Below are 22,753 nucleotides of genomic sequence, written 5' to 3'. Positions count from 1 at the left end.
GTAGTTTTTTCGCAAATGTATTAAAAAACGTAGTTTGATACACGTGCGGATTTGTCATTTTCACTAGTCTCGAAGAAACCTCGAGACTCGTGAATAATGACCAACTTTCCGAACTTGTATCAAAAATAACTTAATTTAATGTATTAATAACCTTGTTCGTTCCAGTGTCCAGTTTTTGACAACGAGCGAGATATTCTCTACGATGGTTACTACTTGACAATGACGCGTCGTGGTGGCATTACTTTGACGGTAAGTAATGTTGTATGACTGTTATCTACATTTTCATTTAAAAGTAAATATGTGGAATAAAAATAAAATACCAACAAAGGTTTGAAAACTTGCAGCTTGGCATATACAGAGCTCATTGTGAAAGAATTCGTCCAGGTGTTAGAAGGTTTTCCAAGTAGACATAGAAATGAGACTCCAGTGACTGTTATAAATTATATTGTAAGATCTTTCACTATAAATCCAAACAAACCAAAACACGTCTGTTCTAGTCAAAGATGCTTTTCGTAATGGCGGCCGCCTGGCAGCGATCCGTTGATATCGATGATGATGATATCGATTTATTTCTTATTTCGATGAAACTAATTCTTAATGACGCAAAGTAAGTTCTCTAACAGAATAAAATAAAATAATGTCACGACACGCTAACACAGGGAAGTACTGACACTTTACTTATTACTGCCGCCAAGCAGCAATGTGAGCATTATTTTGTTTTGAAGGGTAAAGGTACTGGCGATATTACAGGCACACGAGTGTTGTCAACTTTGACTCAAGGTGACAGGTGCAGTGGCAGGGTCCCTCAGATTTTTGTGATTTAAAGCTGCGTGTCTCGTCCCGTCGTCACTTGGAACGTGACTAGTATTAGGCAATTTAAAAAAGTTTCCAGTCAAATCGAAGAATTTGTTTGTGTATTCCATCTTTATATTAATAATCATTACAAAATACGAGTAATTGTAGGAAATGAAACTATTTATCCGGATTTAAATCACGTATTTTTTTTTTTCAAACAAAACCGACGTTTCGGGCCTCCTCTAGTATTTCCTCTAATGAAAAATCCCAAACAGACATAAGACTGCAGTACTAATTAATATGTTTTAGTTTATTCTAATTTGTATTATTAATTAATACTTAATTGAACTTAATAAAAATTCAATCAATAAAATAATTTGTAAATTTAATGTAGCGTAAATTGGAATGTTTTCTTTGTAAAATTAAAAATAAGGTATTTAATTAATAACTATTGTAACTATAGTGAAAAAACAAGTTGGTTTGCATCAATATTAGACATAACTGGTTGAAGGCTGTACCACCTCAGTCAACCGTGACCATGGGACCTGTAAAGGGCCCGAAACGTCGGTTTGTTTGACAAAACAAATATACGCGATTTAAATCCGGAAAATAGTTTCATTTCCTATGTGTAACAATCGCGAAAACCTAAGAACTCGATACGAGTAATTGTAATTTAACGAAACATAAATGGTAGTAAAAACACTGTGATATAAAATGAAATTAATATTGTAGTAGGAGGGCACCAGCTAGCTGAGCGAATCTCTACCACCCTGTACACCCCACAGGGGTCCCGGAATCAAAACAGCTAACAATAGGGTTACACAAGCGCGGCTCTGAGTCCGCGACAAGTCCCGGTGGGTGCGAATATTACAAAAAGACACTGACTGTCTCAGAGGTGTTCTCGTAACCTGTCCCGAAAGATGGGCGCGAGTTCGAGATGCTTCCGCTTAATAGTGAGGATAATCGTAGAAATGCAATCGTTGAATCGATCAATTTCAAACAAAATACTGGTGACAGTGACAGCTCATTACTTTAGGGAAAATCCTAACACCCCGATTCAGAAATTGCGTTTCCTATGCCAATGCCATCTAGCGGTAAACTTCGGAACTGTTTTCACTAATATTAGCAAATGTTACAATATTACAATTTGTAATTTTTTTGAAGATAGAGTAAAATGACATTTGCAGGGTTGCCAGTTTCCGTAAAATTTTCAACAGTCATGTAGTTGTTGTCGACAGTTTAATCGAGAGATTGTGAAAGAAGATATAATTTTGCCAAAAATATCTGAATTGCGAATGATAAGACGTTCTAATGATTACTACTTGCGTTATTGTATACTTTTTTCTTATTTTGACAGTTGGTCTATTAGTATCGAAATCAATTGTTTGTCACATATTTTAATAACGACAGGCGGGTTTGATTATGTATATTAAATTCAAATGAAAAACTTTTAAATATGTCTCCTGTTTGTATTTTTATGCACACACTGCTAAATTTAGTGTATTTTTGTATGAATTTTCAAAAATGAACAATTCACATGAACCTGTGTCCAGCCGTTGGGCGAATCGGCTATTTATTCCTTAAGCGGGACCCATATTCAATCGATAGTCGATAGAATATTTATCGACTGCAATCACTAGTTGCTCGCAAGCGGGCAACACTTTTGCGCAATTAACTGTCATTTTACTCCATCTTCAAAAACGACAGACTATAAATTGTCCATTTTTGTTTTTACACAGCAAGATACCTTCCCACTGGGTTTCTACATCGTATTCATAGTCAAGACATCAGACGGCGACTGCACTGAGGGTAAACCCTCCAACGGGACTCTGCCAAAGATGGCGCATTACTTTGGGTGGACTGAACAAACAGTTGAAGTTGCCAGCAGCGATGGACGGGTTAAGAAGTTCAGGTAAATTTAAAATACACCACCTTTACTAACAATATCCACCTCCATATAGAGAATACACATAGAAATTACCTGTCTTGCCTTTGAAACACATCACTCCTCCAACATTTACACACTATTACATACCACCTCATACTCCTAGCAGAAAACCCATACACAACTCTAACTCTTTTCAATGCAATATACAGGCTGTATATTTGAAAGTGAGACATATTCACACATGTCATAGTAAATCATGTTACAACTTAACATAGACTAAAATAAAATTAGGATATAGGATAGAACAAAAAATAAATCAACAAATCTGTTTTGGAGTGTCATAGGAATAAACCGATTCCCTTTACGCTTGATTTCGAGTGCAATGGAATACTACCAAGCGTGCGCCCAGTGAGACAGCAACATTAACAATGATTTCACATCTCCTTTCCTACTAAAAGCACCTCTTTTCTCTAGAAAATAAAAACTAACTTTTTTACTTGAACTATCATCGAAATGTTTTACGTACTAAAAAAGATAAGTTTATGATTTAGTAACTAGTTAACATTTAATAAGAATTGACGATTTTGGCGTAGTTAAAAATGTGAAATCAAGTTATTTACAATTATTGATTTTTTAGTTATTTACACTTACGTGGACGTTAGAATAAATAAAATATCCATTTTGCGGCGATCGGGCGAGCGGAAGTACAAATAATTTTCGTGTCGTCGTTAGACTAAGACCGCGCGTGCACTGTCTCTGCAAACCGCGCCCCCCCCTGTCCTGTGCTTTGTTTTTCGCCGCTGCACTATGGGAAATTTAGGTCAGTTACGGACCAAAAATCTAATAACTATAATAACTATATAAATAACTTTTTGTTTTTTGGGATACACCTTTCAATTCTTTATTATACACAGTGGGAATTACCACGCTTTTAAACGCATATACATTTATATTAAACTACTCGTAATTGAGAGACAAAAAATGTGCAAAATCATAAATCTCTCTCTGGTAAATGCTACCCTATATTTATTTTTTTTTAAATGGAAATGCGTTGTTACGGTAATTCTTTATTCATAAAATAAATTAAATGTAATTATAAATTTTACTTAAAATTATATAAAATAAAAATACGAGACAAGAAAAAACATGAAAAACAGATATCCGAAATATTTGTTATTATTCCGGATATCTGTTTTAGACTCTAGCCTCTCTCTTCTATCATGGCCTATTATTACGTAACATAATATCTTTTTTAGAATCAGTGATGAGTTGATCCACTTTCAATAGACGTAGCGTCTCGTCGTCAAGCTCCTGTCGATTTTGAACGTAAGGTTTTCGGTTACTGGTTATAAATGGATCAGAAGTACAAAATAACGTGTGAAACACATCTTTATTTGTTGCAGATCTAGAGCACTTTTTTCACTTTCTTCCGTGGTGTAATCTAAATTTTTTGTAGTCTTTATTACGAGATTCTTGACCGTCTTCTGAAAGTTGTCCGATAGGTAACATTGCAAAATGATTAATTATACCTTCTCCGTGAATTAATATTTTGTGTACCGAAGATGGCATATAATACTAATCATATTTACTGACGTATATTCTCGCAGTTTCCAAAGCATATTGCCCAAATTTTTGGGACTTTATCATTATGCCAGACGATAAAGCTTGAAGGATTACATAGAGTCGCTTTATCAAAATTTCTTCGACTCCTGTAATTTCAGCTGATCAGGCTACATTATAAAAAAGCCTTCTCGCAGTCTTACCGTCATTGGTATTACCACCTCCTTGCCGTGGTTTATCAATTATTAATCCAAGCTCTTCTCGAAAGCGTCTTTGCACCACAGTTTTCTACTCGTTTCCATTGTTTATTTTCGTCACTCATAGCTGACCATTTTTGAAACGAAAGGTTGTAAGAAATATGCAAAATCAGTGTTGATTATCCATAACGAAAAAAATTTGTGTGTACATCTCCGTATATTCCGAAAATATTCTGTATTTAATGTAATAAAGATAATATCTCGTAACTATGGGAAGCTTTTCCATTTGGTGGTGTGGGAAAAACCGCAAAACATCTAATTGCAAAATGAACGGAATCAAATTTCATCGGTAATTAAATATTAAATATGTAATTTTGCAATTTTCGTCCATTATAGCAAAGCTCAAGTTAAACTGGCCGATTTGAGGTGAAACAAAAGTGACAACACCCGTAAATTGTTTCGAATTGGGGCTGGCCAATCGCAGCGCAGTTGTCACCGTAATGATTTGGCAGGATAATTTTCAAACAAATTTAATGATATTTCGTATCTATTTCTGGTTAATATACTCGATGCTTCCAACACACAAATACTGTAAAACGTGTTTCCCTCTTTCAGTTTCAGAATAATCCAAACAATATCCTACCAGGAGTACATAATAGCGGCTACAGTGGCACTGTCTTTCTTCTTAACATTCTACGTCGCGTTCTTCATCGCTATCTTCTGCAACAGAAAGAGCCACGACACCAACGTGGAATCCAGTCAGAGTGAAGGTTTGCCAATTTTCGTGTCTTTGAATGAATGAATGAATGAATGGTTTTTCCATTGTGAATCTTATTTGACGCTCTTCATCATTGTCATGATTTGCCTTTCATCACCGAGAGGTTGGAGGAGGTATTGCATTGAACTTATTCTCTAGCTAAATTGTATACAGAATTTAAATGGAAAACACCGTAAGATTCAGACACAACAATCAAAAGTCAAAGTTAACTGTCTCCGTGGCCGAACGGTTACCATGCCGGGCTGCCACGCAGAGGTCTCAGGTTCGATTCTGGGGCCGGGAGAAACATTTGTATGGCCTACATTTATTTCTCTCGTGAGTTTGGGTGTAATTTGTGGTTGTCTATGTGTGTGTCCATGGCACCCGCGACACAGGGTTTCCCTAGTGCGGGGCTATGTTGAGTGTGTGCGTTATTATATAAAAAAAAGAACCATTTATTCCATAAGTAAAATAAATTTACACTTAAAACCGTCATTTTTAAGCACATTCACTGTGCTAACTTCCCTGAGAAGAACGAGCAAGAAAGTCTAGAAATTGCTTTTTTCTTATGAATTTAAATGGAATAAATACACTTTGAATCAAATTTGTGTTTTTGTTTTAACTCACGCACTCATTGCCCCGCACTGGGGCACGAGAGACATAAATAGCACCCTTCACGGAAGAATGGCATAAGTGGAGTTACGTCAAACATGTTTATTGCTCCATTAGATACAGAATAATTTAAACCACGTCCTCTCCATTTATTGTAACTCTTAGAGTTACAAGGATTGGAGAGGATGTGGGTTTTTGACGTCAATCCACTTATGCCATTCTTCCATGAGGGGTGCAAATGTAGGCCATACAAATATATCTCCCGGCCCGGGAATGGAACCTGGGATCTCTGCGATCTCGGTCTAAGTTGGAAACCGTAAAATTCATACGTTCTTGTTTGTTGAAATTTATTTATTTAGTTACTGTGTTTGTGTACCACGCTTATATATTTTCTTACAGAAGGCCTCATTACCTCTCCTAACCTACCCCACGACAACGAGAACGTAACCGATCTACCAATCAACGTAGCGAGACGTCGACGTAACGTCATGTCAAACAGTGCCGAGAGTACGTCGCGTCTCGTCGGAGACGGAGACAACACACAGCGTAGTGGTACGTTGTCTATAACTACCCTTAACTAATAAACGCGTCTCGACGACATTCAGTGTGGCTTGAAGTCGACGTAACATCATATTCAACTTTCTTAACTTTTGACATATGCATGCCTCCGAAGTTCCGTAATTATTGACATACAACCATAGACAAAAGAAAATGCAATACTTCCTGGACTCTTATTTGTTAATTTTAGTGAAGCGACGTGCTTTTTAGCTCCGATATTTGTCAAACCAACAGATTATGTAACGAAGATTATTCAAGTTATTAAATTTTGGTACCTGTCTAATAAATTCTAATGAAATGAAATGAATTATAAATAAATGTAATAAATTCTTATTGTTCATTATAATGAGTCGTCGGATTCTTCTCCATATGAACGAGAATCATAACCTCATTAGCATTATTTATTAATTATTGTGTACACAAATTGTCAAATGTAACATCACGATCCCAATCAGACAATATCTTCTTTATTGGAGCTCACATTCACGATTAAAACTTCTTCATAAATAAAATCAATTGTTATAAAAAACCGAATCGGAAATGCATTAGGACATCACCAATTGATTAGAATTCGATCTGTCCAAAGTTAAATAAATGATTGGACGGAGTATAAGTTGGATAAAGCCTCAAGCAATAAATAAATATTATAGAAAACTGAAACTCTTTTACTTTGACTTTACTGAAAATCAGCGCTGTGGTAAATCTACTGCAGCATATGCTGAGATAAGTCCCGTGTTGGCATGTCGCTACAACACAGGCCATACTACTGTCTACTGTGCATCATTGTTTTAGTTTTACTTGTAATTATGAGTCATGTACCTACTTATTTGTATGTAAACTGTTTTAGTGTGGTTTTGTGTTGTTGTATTCGTGCCAATAAAAGTATGTCTAAAAGTATGTCTATGTCTATGTCTAGAAGCTGTACAGCTTGTGAAAGAATTCGTCCCGGGAAATTATTTATTATTATGGGTTTTGTTTTTTTCCATTTTTCGCCTTAAGCGTCCTATTTATTGTAATTTGCAATTTTGTGACACAATAGAATATAATGCTATGTAATAATGTGACGTTAAATCTAAATCTAATCTACCTAAACTTGAAGTTACCTATTTCTGTCGCCAAGCAGTAATGTCAGCATTACTGTGTTCCGGTTTTGTTAGGTACCAGCACCCGCTGGTGAAGTTACAGGCACATGAGACTTGTCAACTTATGTCTCAGGGCGACAGGCGCAGTGGCAATGCCCCTCAGATCTTTGCGATTTAAAGCTCCCGAGTGGCACTGCAACTGTTATGGACAGGCGTGTAGTTTACCATCAGGCGCACGTCTTGTTCGTCCCGTCACTTGATATTATAAAAAAACTACTTTTTAGTACGAGCTGTATGTATTATCCACTGAAGAATCACGTCATTTACAAAATCCGTAAATGTTGTGTTGTAAAGCGATAGTTATTCATTCAAGAAATTGAAAAGTAACAACATTGTATGTACCACGGGCGGGAAAAATTTTAAACCTCGAGTCTTGGTAATTTCTTATTCAACCCCCTTGATTCATAATGTATTATTTTATTGAATATGATGGTATTTATTATATTTTTAGTAAAAATACTCCATGTTGATTTGATTCGGACAAACACAAACAAAACTCCTTCAATTCGACTGGACATGAACCAACGACTGTTGCCGCAACGTGGCTACGGCTCTGCAAAAAATTTGTTTCGTCAATCTTCTTTTATTCATTCTTTCTACAAGTCCGAACCACCCATCATGGCCAATCAGAAATAGAGACGAAATGTCGTTCAATCTGTTTGAAAACTATTCTACCATATTATGACGGTGACAACTGCGCTCCGATTGGCCAGCCCGAATTCGAAACAATTAACGGATGTCGTCAATTGTTTCACTTCAAATCGACCAGTTTAACTTGAGCTTTGCTAATGGACGAAAATTGAAAAATTACATAATTTAATACATAATTACCGATGAAATGTGATTCGGTTTGTTTTGTAATTGACCACACTATCGAATGGTACAGCCCTCCCGTAGTTAGAGACATTATCTTTATTACAATAAATACAAAATATTTTTGGTATATACGGAGACGTACAGACAGTCAGGTGTTGGCGCTGTACTATTTCAGCTTCTTTTTTAAATAAGTGCGCATTAGACCTCCATCTCACCTGATGGAAAGTGACGATGAGGTCGAGGATGTAGCATGCACACCTAGATAATGCCTATTCACTCTCGCCTTGAAAAGGTCCAAGTTATAGCGTTCGGAGAACAAGTCTGCAGGCAGGGAATTCCACTCCATAGCCGTTCGCCATATAAATGTGGAAGCGTAACGCTTCCTGCGAATCCTTGGAATATCCACAACATAGGGGTGGAACCCCAGCCCACGTCTAGTCCCCCGATGATGGACAGGGGAAGGCGGAATCAAATTATGCAATTCCATCGCACACTCTCCGTTATATATCCTGTAGAATACCGATAAGCTGGCAACTCTACGGCGGTGTTCAAGGCTCTGCAGCTTCAGCTCTACTGATTCCGAGTCACCTATAAACCTCTTAGCTCGCTTGTGTATTGAATCGAAGGTGGCCAGTTGGTATTTAGCAAAGCCATCGCATAAGTGGCAGTAGTACTCCATACACGACAGGACTTGTGCTTGGCACAGCTGAAGCAACTGTCCCGGTGTGAAGTAACGCCTCACCTTGGAAAGGATGCCAAGTTCTAGGCTGCATTTTTGGCCATGGATTCAATTTATCTGCCGAAGTTTAGATTGGACGACAAGTCCATTCCAAGTAGGTGAAAATGGTCGACTATCGGTATGGATATATCACGAAAAGTCGGAGTCAGGTGAAAGGGTTTGGTGGAGAAAAGACAGGCCTGCGTTTTGTTAGCATTAAATTTGACAAGATTGGTATCGCCTCTATCGGAGACTGTCTTAAGTGTCAAATTCAAACGACTAACCATGGACTCTCGACAAGACTGCATTTCTTCTTCTAATTTGTGATTTCAGCGCAAACGAGAGTTGATATTTAAAAGTGATATCGGTACCATTTGACTGATGTGTTGCCAGGGATGGATGGCCCTTATTTCGTATCTATTTCTGGTTATATACTCGATGGAACCACCTAACCCACCTGTTTCTATCTTTGACACTACATCTTCCCATCTTCCCGAGTATACTGTTTTTGTTCTTTTTTATTCAGCCATTCAATTATACTATCACGTTGCCTACTTGGGTAGGTGGAATCTTTCTCTTTCTCGACTCGTGTCAGTCATGCCTTAACTTTTGTGTTGCAGAAGGCAGTTCGTCGTCTGACACTGAATCGGATTTCTCCACTTTAGACGACGCTAACACTGACAAAGACATATACCGGCACGGTACGAGACTCTGTGTGGCTAATTTAGCTAGGTAAGATTAATAAATAATAATGGTTAATAATTTAATAAGATATCTAATACGAAATCTAGCCGAGTCCCATCTACCCTACCCAAAGACCCCACCTTACCTAAAGACCTACCCTACCCTACCTAAAACCCCTACCCACCTAGTAACGGCACGGTTTAAAAAAAACCGATTGTGGCTAAAGCTTAGCAAGTATTGTACCTTGTACCAGCCGCGACACTCATGACTCATAAATAAATTTAATATTTTTATTTTTTATTATTATGGTTTTTCTGTTTTTTTTTTTCTGTCTATGTGCGTGCAATAAACAGTTTTCTTTCAAAATAAGTGCTACGTTTTAATGAAAATATAAGTTCCAAAATACGGTAATTAGACCTCGTTCATTTAACAAATACATATTGTCACAAACGGTTCGAATCCAGCCAGATCTTTATGTTCGTTCAATCATAATCAAACTAGTGGAGTATTGTCACAAATATGTAAAAACATAAGTGCGCATTTGACCTCCATCTCACCTGATGGAAAGTGACGATGAGGTCGACGATGTGGCATGCACACCTAAATAATGTTGTAAAAGCATCATGATATTCAATAAAATAAATCTGTGGCTCTAGTGATAAGGGGTACAAGTAAAAAAAGCCAAGTTTACTTTGATAAAATTGAGTTACTTTCTTTCTGCTCGCACTCAGCAAGTAAAGTTACATAGACCAGACGGTAGCTTTATGACGTCGACCTGTACGCAGGTGAACAGAGGAGTGCCCCAGGGATCTATTTTGGGTCGTCTCTTATTCATTTTATATACATCATCATTTTATAAATATCGAAATGACGATATCGTTAAATGGACAACATCGTAAAACGATTAGGTGGCAAAATAACTAGATTTTTTTTCAAAGCACAGTTTGGTTAAACATTTAGTACCATCATAAAAAAATTAAACAAAATTTTTATTATTTGCACTTTTGTTTTTTTATGCTACAGCTAAACTTGCCAAATAAAAATTATTGTAAAATAAATGTTATTCATAATGTCTACAGTGTGTTTTTTAACTGAAATCGCATGTGGAATATTCGAATGCAGCACAAGTCTACATTAATCGACATTCACTAAAAAAGAAGCAGAGTTCCAGCGTTTGAAAATAGTAATAATAATAATAGTTTAAACCAGGCGAATCGTAAGATAACTGACATTACATTTCTCACAAATATTTCCACTATTAAGTACAATTTAATAATATAAAATCCAACCAAGTTTGTAACTTTATTTTCATTCGTATTTTTTGAACAACAAATTTTTAACTACACTGTACATTGTTGTTAAAAATAAAATAATAATAATAATTTCGTCTGTTTAACGATATGGTCTGGATATATCTAGTCGTTTTGCTACCAAGTCATTGCAAGTTGTAGACTTTCTACAGAGGTAGTCGATTTGCGATCTAGTCCTTATGTTGATCAGGTCTTTTTGAAGACATAGTCATTATGATACCGACTCTCAAATTTAAACTAAATAAGATGTTAAAAAATGCTTATAGGGGTTTATAGATTTCGTTGCTGATCTCAGATATGATAATAACTCAACTTTGCAAAATATATTTTGAGTTTTGATAAGAAGGGCAGAGTACTTCGAATGTATTTTTTTTTTCAGATGTCGTCCTAGAGTGTTATCAGCCCGATCAAAGATGTACTTATGGAACGTTTTAACTGTAGCAATATTTTATACATTGCCTGTTATACAACTTGTTGTAACATATCAAAGGGTAAGTTGGGTTTTAATTGTAACAATAGAAGTAAGCAATATTTTTTTCATTCAATATCATCATTTTGTCGTATTGTTCAAACCGAAGACCGGTTGAGATTTATTTTATTTCTAATTGGAATTAAAAGCAAAAAACTTTAAGTTTATTGTTGAAGGCAAGGCACAAAAGTTACAGACAATTTTTGACCGAAGAGAGATGTTATACTTCAGCCTAGTTTAAATTATAACAAGTTGAACAAAAATCTATGTATTCTAATATATTAATGAAAACTAATTGAAAACTAATAAAAATACAATGTATTGTAGAATTTTCCATTCGTCGTAAGGTACTCGACGATCGTTGTCTTCCTTAATTAAAACAATAAATTTGATTACCAACCAAGGGCGGTAATGAAATAAAATAGCCCGTGGGCGTAATTTAAGGCATTGTGGCCGACTTCGTGTGTATGTGTATGTATTCTGTATTAAGGGTGGTAAATAAGGAATTACGAACGAGACTATTAGAATTGAGGATTAAGATTCTTTCGGAGTTGAGGTTCGTAATTCCCGTACCGCTCGTGAAACATACAATGTTTTTCATCTTCTGCATGTAATTATACTATATACGTGGAAGTGTGATGGAAATGTATTTTGTTCTATTCTAACTAGTGTGTAATAAACTATTTCAGCTTCTAAACCAATCTGGTAATCAAGACTTATGCTACTTCAATTTCCTGTGTGCCCACCCCCTAATGGTGGTGTCGGACTTCAACCACGTATACTCCAACCTCGGGTACATTCTTCTCGGCGTGCTGTTCCTTCTTCAGGTGTGGAGGCGGCATCGGATGCAGGTCAAGTTACAGGTATGCAGATATTACAACAAAAATACTGACCGGTTAGCTTTGACCCCTCTCTGGCTTAATTTCAGAGAAATAATTATTACAACACGAACATCACTTTTAACCCTATCATTATATTGTTCAAAAGTAACAACGTTAATTATGGATTTTTAGCTATAAAAATTATTTAATTATGATCTAAATTCGACAAGTTAGGACGTGTGTCAAGATTTAAATAAACTTTTTCTCAAATATGTTCGGAACTGTACGTTTGTTTGTCATTTATGGACCGTGTGACTTCTTCTCGGCCAAGGCCTGCAAAGTAAGCATGAAAATCGATCCATTACTGTCCACTTCTCTAAACTTTTATATCTATCTACTACCAAATGAACTATGTAAACAGGCAAAAGAAAAACTCATACAGCTAACTGCTCAGTGTTCATAGTTGCGAGAATTAAAAATACCTTTGTAAACCGTTTACTTAAAAAAAAGAAATTGGGGGTAATATTCAAATTAAAGTATTTTGGTATTCATTTGTTTTTTCTTCTTTTTTTTTTTGTTTTGGTCACGAAAATGAGTGCTAAATTCGTGAGGTCCTCTGGTTCGTTCCGTGGCTTAGTTGGTATAGCATTTGGCACGGTTTGCTAGAAGGCGTCGGTTCGAATCCGGCGGGATCGAAAGAATTTTTTCTGAGTATTCGATCTTTGTATTCATAATTATAACAAACTAGTGGAGTAATTTCACATAAAAAAATAATTGAATATCAATTCAATAAAAATTTAAATTTACATCATCAGAAGTTTAGCAGACTATACTATTAATGTGTCTGGATCATAGATATAGGAAAAAAGGGGAGATATGTAATTACGCTATATAAGATCGGGTACCGCTCCACTTTTTAGCTTGTGTGCAATTCAAACTTTACGCTCTATTATCTCCTACCATAACTTAAAAATTTTGATTGGGTAGGGCTTAAAACGTGAAAACGACGTAACACTATTTTAAAATTTAACAAAATTAAACTTACAGGTCACTAGAGTAAGAGTTATATTACAATATTTCAGTACTTTTTTCATCCTGGTTCAGCCATTCGCCATCAGGTGGCGTTTTAGTAAAAGTGCTGCTAGTATATAATAGCTAACTATTACACGTTAGATGGCGCGGAAACTCATTTTTCGTTACACTAGGAACTCACGGAGCGGTTGTCACCCGCGTCAGCCGCGGGACCGCGGCATGTGTAGAATGTAATAGTTAAGTATGTAAAATTAGTAGCACATTTCACGGCGCGTTTTATGCCTGTAGTGGTGACGGTTGCTCGCGGTTGCCGCGATGGGGTACTAGTAGAACCGCGCAAGACGCGATCACCTGGGCGGCCGTCGTCGCCCGCGTACTTTGGCGGTCGGTTCAGGCGCACGCGGGGTGAATTCTCTATTAACCGCGCGACTTGCTGTTAACTCCCACTAACTTCGCGGTCCGTCCCGCAATCGCAACGGTTTCGTGCCCGCAACCGCGGCGGCTACGTGCCCGCACAAACTTGCAGGGTCGTGAATATTGAAATAAAACCGCTGTCTAGCAGAACCGGCGGGCGCGGATGGAAACCGCTCCGTGAATTGTTAACCTTATTAACCTTAAACAGACGCTACTCAACGAGGGATGTGGTCCTACCTAATCGATAGTTAGAAACCATGTGGCCATGTGGCATTTAATATTAAAAAATATTCAATTTTTTATACTATACCTACACTGGTACTGGTGTATTATTAAATTAATATATTAATGTAAATTATTATTATTTTCTTAAAGGCGACCACTAGGCTTGGGCTAGTGTCAGTCACTGTCAAGAGTAAACTCGAACCATCAACGAATTTAATAAATTAAATTCTGTTGTTTTTTTATGAAGGATTTATGTAGTTTTCTATAATTGTTTCTAATTTATTTTGCATGCACATGTAAAACAAAGCCGATTCTATTTTATTTATTTTTTAAATGCATTTGCTATGGAAATTTAAACAAAGTCAGAAATAATAATAAGAAAACCAATCTTTCCATTTTCCTGCAGCTTCAATCCGATTCAAAAGAAATCAATTAACGTGAATGCTTTTCGCTTCGATATTTTAGGGACTTTAATTACAATAATCATATAAGGAATTCAAACATTTCAGTAAAAATTTATTGTCGATAAACATCAGTTATCGTAAATGAACATCACTATATTTGAGTCTAGAAATTTCTATGGAGACAAAAAGAAAACTTTGAATTATAATAGAAATAGTAACTAAAAATGCAAATAGCCGGTTGAATGTAATCTCACTGGTTTTAAAATTTTTGTTTTCACTCCAATTTTTACAAGGTACAACTTGGCATTTTCACGTTTTACGAGAGATCTTGTATGACAACGATCGCCATGTCACTGTGGCGATGTTTGTAGGCGTGTCACCTCAATATGATCATTTTGACACGAACCACGCCCCATACCAAATCTCCCCTTTTTTTCTATATCCATGGTCTGGATATACAGTGACATTTTTTTTAGCAATTGTATTGTCTAAATTTTAATGTTAATTTAATTAATATTTTTTTACTTTTTCTATTATACGTCTTCCTCTCTTTAGTCTTTTATTATTTCCTCACATTGTTTGAGAAAAATACTACACATACCTCGGCGGGAACAGGAATTGCTTGACTCGTATTAATAATACAACGCCTCGCTGGCACTCGTTCTCGTAACTCATACTCGTCCAGCAATCTCTTACTTCCCGGCCTCTGCAATAATGTACTGTAACCTATACATAAATTCTAATACGTTCTTTAACGGGAAGCGAGTAGTCTGTTTTACATCGATTCTGAAAAAATATACTTTTTAATAACAGTAATTTTTTAACCGGCTTCAAACATGGAGGTTCTCTTTTTTATTGGTCCCATTTAAATTTGAAGATAATATTCCCCCTCTAAGGGTGGCAAACTAGATGAATCCGGTTTTGCCTACTTTCAAGTAACCGATGTCAATAAAACTTGGCAAATAGATGTGATTCCACGAATTTTTGAGGTCGTATTTTTTAGTACAGTCGGAACGTAGCGTTGATAACAGTAGTGAGAGGTACTATTTAATATTAAACGAAGAATTTAGTCATATTTCAAGATTTATTGTGAGCGTTCCGTTAAAAACACCCGTCAAGAACCCGCCGATGTTCTTTTGACAACAACCTTCCTTTTTTACAAATACAAATGTATAAAAATATAGTTCTAAATCATTGACTTACAAATAAATGGACGACGGGTCTAATACAAAAACCACGAAAAAAATGTCCCAAGTCAACCTATTTAAACGCAGTGACATGTAAAGGAATATGAAAAAGCTAAAACGTTGAATTTAACTTGTAATGTCATCGCAGTACTGTCTAATTTTGCTTGCTTCGCTGGCAGTCGAACAAACGAAGACTAAAGCGTGAATGACGCTCTGTATACGATATTAACGCCCTATAAGTTCGGACACTTTTTAGCGCGGACCCGACGTCCATATAATTGTAAGTCAATGTTCTAAACATAAAATAATATTATAGTCTATCCAGCCTGCGCTACAAGTACTCTGTACTGAGATTATGTAATAACAGTGTGATATGTATAGTGGACTCATGTAATTGCTATTTCTAGCACCAAAAGGACGTCGGCATCCCTCAGCACTTCGGTTTATTGTACGCTATGGGCGTGGCGCTAGTCAGCGAAGGGTTGCTGTCTGCCGCTTATCACGTCTGCCCCAATAGCATGAACTTCCAGTTCGGTAAGTCCAAAACAGTAACCGTGAACTTGACCTGAACCTATGAACCTGTTTATTTATTAGTATTTATATTTTAAAAACACATACACAAACATTTAAATAAGTTAAATAACGTACACTCATAGTTCTGCACTACGGACACAGCTTCAAACACCCAAACTCACGAGATGAATAAATGTAGGCCATATAAATATTTCTCCTAGTCAACCGTGACCATGGGACCTGTAAAGGACCCGAAACGTTGGTTTTTAAAAAAAAAAAAAGAAATATACGCGATTTAAATCCGTAAAAATAGTTTCATTTCCTAGTGGAGTAGTATGTAACAAAAAATAGCAATAACGTTTTTTAAACGTCCCCAGACACGTCGTTCATGTACGTGACGTCAGTCCTCTGCATGGTGAAAATCTACCAATCACGGCACCCCGACATCAACGCAAGGGCTCACGCCACTTTCGGTGTCCTAGCACTGATTATATTCGTCGGTAAGTAATCACTAGATATCGAAACAGGAGAAGTTATTGCCTAAACTTGAAGTTAGGGTTCTCATTATTTCGTAACGTTTTATTTATAAAAAAGTCCTCATAAAAAGCTCGAAGTCACTTAACGAGCTATGGAGCGTGGCATTTTTCTAGGTGATCGAATCAGAAATGAGGAGATCCGTAGAAGAAACACTACTGCTTTTCTAGGAATTGCTATAATATGGCCATAAAGATATATAACGCTTTGCCTGCAGCGATCGCAGACTTACCCTTAAACATATATACTTTTAAACTTTTGCGGTGCATTGTACTAACATTTGGAAACGGGAATAAACGCGTTTACATATGAATAGGTATTTCTTACACCTACCTAGTTTCCCGACGTGGTCAGAACTTTGAAACTATCCCCTATAAACTTGGCAATTTCGACATACGATGCTTTACGTAGGGGGGTCGATGGGACGTGTCAACTTATGTCTCAGGGTGACGGGCGCAGTGGCAGTGCCCCTCAGATCTTTGCGATTTAAAGCTCTGAGGGGCGCTGCAACTGTTATGAACAGTCGTGTTGCTTACCACCAGGCACACGACTTGTTTGTCCCGTCACTTATACGTATCATATAAAAATAATGGTACGCATATTTATTTATTATTATCGGAATAGGTAGATTACTTAAAGTTCCACGAAGCAGTATGGCCCTTCTCTAAAATGTCCCCATCGCTGCTCTAAGGTCACCCCGTATACTACTTACTTACTACTCAATGCTGTATATTCCTATATTTTCCAGGTCTGGTGGGTGTACTGAACGCAAATTTTTACTTCTGGATCGCGTTCACAATACTGCACTTGGTCACGTGTCTCGTTATGACGTTCCAGATTTATTATCTTGGCAGATTTAGACTTGGTAAGTTCTTACAATTCTCTCTAGTCTCTGCAATTATTGCTGCTATATATATTATTTTTGTTCAATCATTATTAATAATAATAATAATAATAATAATAACTTTATTGATAACCATTACAAATACTACAGAAATAACACAGCAATTATTAGTTATTGATCGATTGCTGACCAGTCAGGCAACTTCCAGACCTCACAAATTTATCAACAAATGGCTTACAAGTAAACTAAAAGTAACTATGTAGTCTCAAAACCAGTACAATTAAACTGTTCATTTGGGACCCAGAAATAAGAGAAAGATGTTCAAAGAGTTAGTACAATTCAAAAAATATAAAGCAGAGTGTATCAAGAAAGTGGAGGGTGCGTTATAATTGTACTTTTGGATGCATACAAGGTCTTAACATTAGGAGAGTTGGATACCAAAAAAAGTTTAGATGAAAATACACAACCTAACTAACTAAATTACAATAACATCGACTCTGTGGCATCGTAATCAATGCATTTTAACAAAGTTGTCAATTTTTTCTTGACTTCGTAACGGGAAAGGGAGTACATATTTATTTTACTGTTAATAATATTATATAAACGAGCGCTGAGAACACGGAAGTGCCTAGCATGCCATATATAACTGTGTCTACGTTTCCAAAGGAAAGTAGGATCATGTTTTTATAGCATATGTTTTTGTAATATCACTTGTAGTACATATAGCTGCCTTACTGATAGAACAGAAGAGTCGGCGTTTAATAGAGAAGTTGGGTACCTTTAAGGCTTTTTAAACCGCTGAGCTCTTTCCAGTTTAAGCATAGTGGTCTTTGCCGCACAACCCCAAACCGTATTTAATTAATTAATTTGTTTATTTTTAGGACAACCAACAAGACGTGTATTTAATATAACAAAGTTGAAATAATGATACAGAGACTTAATTTGAATTCTGCCTCAATTAAAGGTCGCCACGGCAACTAAATAAACTAGTAAACTAGTTGATCCAATGAAATTTTAAAAAAAACTCAATTAATTAAATTTTTATTGAATTGATATTCAATTATATGTGTGATTATATGTGAAATTACTCCACTAGTTTGTTATAATTATTAATACAAATACGCTACGGCTAAAAAGTTGTTGAAAAAACTAAATACAAGGATACAACAACAAACACATAGAATAATTCGTGAGGTCCGCTGGTTCGTTCCGTGGCTTAGTTGGTATAGCGTCTGCCACGGTATGCTAGAAGACATCGGTTCGAATCCGGCCGGATCGAAAAATCTTTGTATAAAATTAATTACTGTTTTTTATTTGTAATTATTATTTTTCAATTTTAGACGGTGGCGTTGTCTACCGCGCGGTGAGAGAGTTAGTGACACGTCCTCTTGCCGCCATTACACCGACGTACTGCGGGCGATGCGTGTTACTGATCATCGCGAACCTCGCCAATTGGGCCATTGCTGCTTATGGGTAAGTTATATCACCAATACAGCACCTCTATAACACTGGTAAAATACCATTACACTGACAGTGGTCAATGCGTGTTTCTTATAAACTAAATGGAACTTGCGTACAATAAGAATTATTTAGATGTATATTTATGTTATTTGTTTTTAGTTTATTTCTTTTTATGTTTCTTTTTTATTGTTTTCTTTGTATGTAAAAAAATACCTAGTAGTTTTTCGTTCTTTTTTTTATTTTATGTTATGTTTCAAAATCTTGATATTGATTGCTGGTAGTTTTAAATTTAAAAATAAATAACAAATTCTGGATTGTTAATCTTATTTAAACTTTACCCGGTTGGCATATCGTTGAACGTTCAATACCGTCAATGCCTATTATTGCAAGTTACGACGTTTTGACATTAAATTGAAATTTCAATCAATGTCCTGCTATCTTGCGGTTAATTGCTGAACGACGACAAATTGGAGACATATTGCAGTGGTATAAGCTTTACTTTCGTTTCTTGTAACAAAAAATCTTTCGATAAGATAGGTCTTTCGTGACCTATAGTTGGCACCCGTCGTACGCTAACGAACCACTTCTATCTACTGTATTTATTGTTCTGCGTTCATAATATTGGAAGATGTGAATTTGCATGACAAATTTAAAAAGAGCGCCACTAGAACTTAAGTTACAAATTAATAAAGCAACAAATGTATGTAGTCGGAAGATGTATTAATTCAAATGAATGATGTTGGTTTTTGACTTGTGTGCTTTAGTCTGCCGACCTTACATTTATGGTTGTCTATGTGTGTGTCCATGGCACCCGCGATACGGGGTTAGTTTAGTTAGCTAGTAGCAGCAGAGCTCCTCGTGGAAGAGTGTAGTCCAGGGTACTACTGCCACCTTATCTATTTCTTCCGCCAAGCAGTAATGTGAGTTTTGAAGGGTTGACAATTTATGTCTCAAAGTGACGGGAGCAGTGGTACTAATCTTTGCAATTTAAAGCTCTGAGTGTCACTGCAACTGTTATGGACAGGCGTGTACATTACCATCAGACACACGACTTGTTCATCCCGTCGCTTGACGTTATATAAAAAAGTTTATTTAACCTTATTTCAGGGTCACGCAGCACAGTAAGGACTTTGCATCACATTTGCTGCTCGTACTAATGAGCAACCTGTTCTTATATACGCTCTTCTACATAGTCATGAAGTTGCTACATAGAGAATCTATAAGGTGGTATAGGTAAGAACACCAATAATTCACCATAATAGTAACTTTTAATTACTACACACCATGACTTAACATTTCATAAATATTTATTGTAGGAATTATGATAATATTTGCTCTTCTTGTCATAACTAACACATTTATATTTTGGTAACTTTCGAGATATTGACAGCTAAAGTTTCATTTTGCTAGTAAAAAAATGACAATCGGACGTAGTTAAGCAAAAAGGATCCAATCCACAAAATTATCAAACAATGAGTCATATGTACCAAACGGCTTCTAATATCTAACCTGTTAGATCACTATATAATCCAACATAAATAAATATCTCTGGAGTTACGTTATAAGTTTTGAAAATAAAACAAGAATGAGAAAAACTTTTAGACTTCAAACTGCCATATCTCGAATGTGACTGGATGTGCATTGGATCCTTTTTGTTTAACTACGTCCAATCGCACCGATTTCTCGCTTAACAACAAAATTGAAATTAAATAAGATATTAAAAAACCATTTTGCTGTTCCCAGTTATGTTAATAACTCAATTTCGCTAAAATGTTCTTTTACGTTAGTTATGATTCAGAGGTCAGATGTCGCTAAAATCTGTAGTTCATATGTATAGGTATTTAGTTAATAAATGTATATGTGTGTGTATCATGGACCATGAATGGACATGTCAGTGTTATTAGTTTTTGAAACATATAAATTAATGATAAGATAAATGTTATTAGACACTTTCTAAAATCAGAAAAATAAAACTGTATAAGAGAGAAGCTGTGCTTCAAAAATCAAATACACTAAAAATCTATCGACTTTACCTCACCCCTATGACAAATGTCAGCGATCATTCTAGATTCACTGTTGGGTATTTTCTGAAAAATTTCAAATAGTGATAATTTTTCCCGAAAAATTAGAGAAATTTAAATATATTGAAAAATTTTATTCCTAGGCTCATATTATGTTCTTCGTTTACAAATATCAAAATATCAAAATCGCGATTTAAAATGATTGGACACCAGCGAAATAAAGCCTTTATGATGACTCCATCTTTTTCGTTCAGTAACTTTAACTTTTGACAGGTACCAATGTCAAACGTGGAAAAATATTTGGAAAACTATCCGGAAAAATATGATTTATTCAAAATGGAAATTTTTCCATGACGGAACACTAAAGTATACCAAATACAAATCTAAAAACTGTCAGACAGTGTAACAAAAACTGAAGAGTTTTTTTTGCCAAATGTAAAAAGTCATGATATGAATGACAATTATTATAAAAGTTCAACAATATTGTCTATATTATTTAATTGCAATTTTTAGGCGACTGTATCTAAAATACTTATTTTGATTAACTGTTTATTAAATAATTAATGTTTGATTTTTCAGTTGGGTGTTCATAGCTTTAACTTATACAGTTTGGTTCAGCTCAAGTTACTTCTACCTAGACCAGAACACAAATTGGGCGGTAAGTGCACGTTAATTAATTTTCTCGCTGTACCAACGCGGCGACATCCCACTACTCTATCCTCTAAATCAATCAAAAATAAAATCACTAGGAAAAACAAATGTAGTGTAGTTTAAATGCGGTAGCATCTGCTGGACAGCATCAACGCCTCCCAATTGCTTCCGAGGACCCTACCGCCCTAGGACTCTTCAGCGCCTGCTGGGGGCTCTAGGGACCACTTTGGGAAACTTTGATTTTTTTGGTCTTCATGCCAATAACAGCAAGAAATAAAGATTTAAGCGTGAAACACACAAAGAGCGGGTGCGGGTCGGGCGCGTGTCGGGTCGGGAGAACGGCAGGTATAATTTCGTGTATTTATATGGACGACAACACACCAAGCGCGGGCACGTGCTCTCGACCCGACACGCGCCCGACCCGACACGCGCCCGACCCGCCACACGCCCGACCCGCCACACGCCCGACTCACACCCGCTCTCTGCGTGATTCACGTTAATTTCCACACGTAAGTAATGTTACATTTATTTACATTTGTTACAGCTCACCCCAGCACAATCTCGACAAAGCAACAGCGTGTGTTCCCTTCTGCAATTATATGATTCCCATGACATTTGGCACTTTATGTCTGCAACTGCGATGTTTTTCAGCTTCAATATGTACCTTACTATAGACGATAATCTTAATAACGTGCCTCGAAGTGAAATAACAGTGTTTTAGCCGCTATTTGATCTCTACATTACTGTTATGATATCCTAGTTTTTTTTTATCAGCTAATGCAGTGTTTTATAGCTGCATTTGTGATATATTCAATTTTAATACGACTCCAGGAGTCAATATGCTTGAATATCATGACCAACGCAAAGTGTGAATACCCCTTAGTGTAAGAAGGTCACATGTGCAATATGAGAACTTTGCAAGTGAGAGTGTAGTAGTATAAGTAGCATTATACTTGTGCAAGAGTGTCCAGTATTTTTCGGTTTGAAGGTTGGGGAAGCATTACTAGATATACATTTTTAAGACTTTAAATGCCTTAAATATAGGAATGCAATTAGTCTTGCATTAAAATAAATTCATAAAAATGGAACAAAATCCAGACTTTATTCGAAAAAATTAGAGATTTCCATAATACATTCTTA

The 22,753-nt window shown here is 36.2% G+C and overlaps 1 protein-coding gene across 1 annotated transcript in view; it reads left to right on the top strand.

Annotated features, from left to right (window-relative positions):
• Positions 1–22,523, top strand: part of LOC113232187 (SID1 transmembrane family member 1-like) — a 46,218-nt gene extending 23,695 nt beyond the window's left edge. Inside the window, exons 7-20 of the mRNA XM_026466829.1 lie at positions 166–249; positions 2,535–2,707; positions 5,056–5,210; positions 6,209–6,361; positions 9,664–9,775; positions 11,417–11,528; positions 12,196–12,369; positions 15,997–16,123; positions 16,480–16,602; positions 17,385–17,501; positions 18,821–18,953; positions 20,049–20,174; positions 21,542–21,620; positions 22,158–22,523. Of these exons, the coding sequence (XP_026322614.1) occupies positions 166–249; positions 2,535–2,707; positions 5,056–5,210; positions 6,209–6,361; positions 9,664–9,775; positions 11,417–11,528; positions 12,196–12,369; positions 15,997–16,123; positions 16,480–16,602; positions 17,385–17,501; positions 18,821–18,953; positions 20,049–20,174; positions 21,542–21,620; positions 22,158–22,334 (1,845 nt within the window). The 3' untranslated portion in view covers positions 22,335–22,523. The remainder of the gene's footprint in view (positions 1–165; positions 250–2,534; positions 2,708–5,055; positions 5,211–6,208; positions 6,362–9,663; positions 9,776–11,416; positions 11,529–12,195; positions 12,370–15,996; positions 16,124–16,479; positions 16,603–17,384; positions 17,502–18,820; positions 18,954–20,048; positions 20,175–21,541; positions 21,621–22,157) is intronic.
• Positions 22,524–22,753: the final 230 nt, after the last annotated feature.

Source organism: Hyposmocoma kahamanoa, unplaced genomic scaffold, assembly GCF_003589595.1.
Source record: "Hyposmocoma kahamanoa isolate Upper Pololo Valley unplaced genomic scaffold, ASM358959v1 67, whole genome shotgun sequence".
In the NCBI taxonomy this organism is placed as follows: Eukaryota; Metazoa; Arthropoda; class Insecta; order Lepidoptera; family Cosmopterigidae; genus Hyposmocoma; species Hyposmocoma kahamanoa.
The sequence above is the reverse complement of the archived record's forward strand: the minus strand, read 5'-3'. Positions and strand labels throughout refer to the sequence as shown.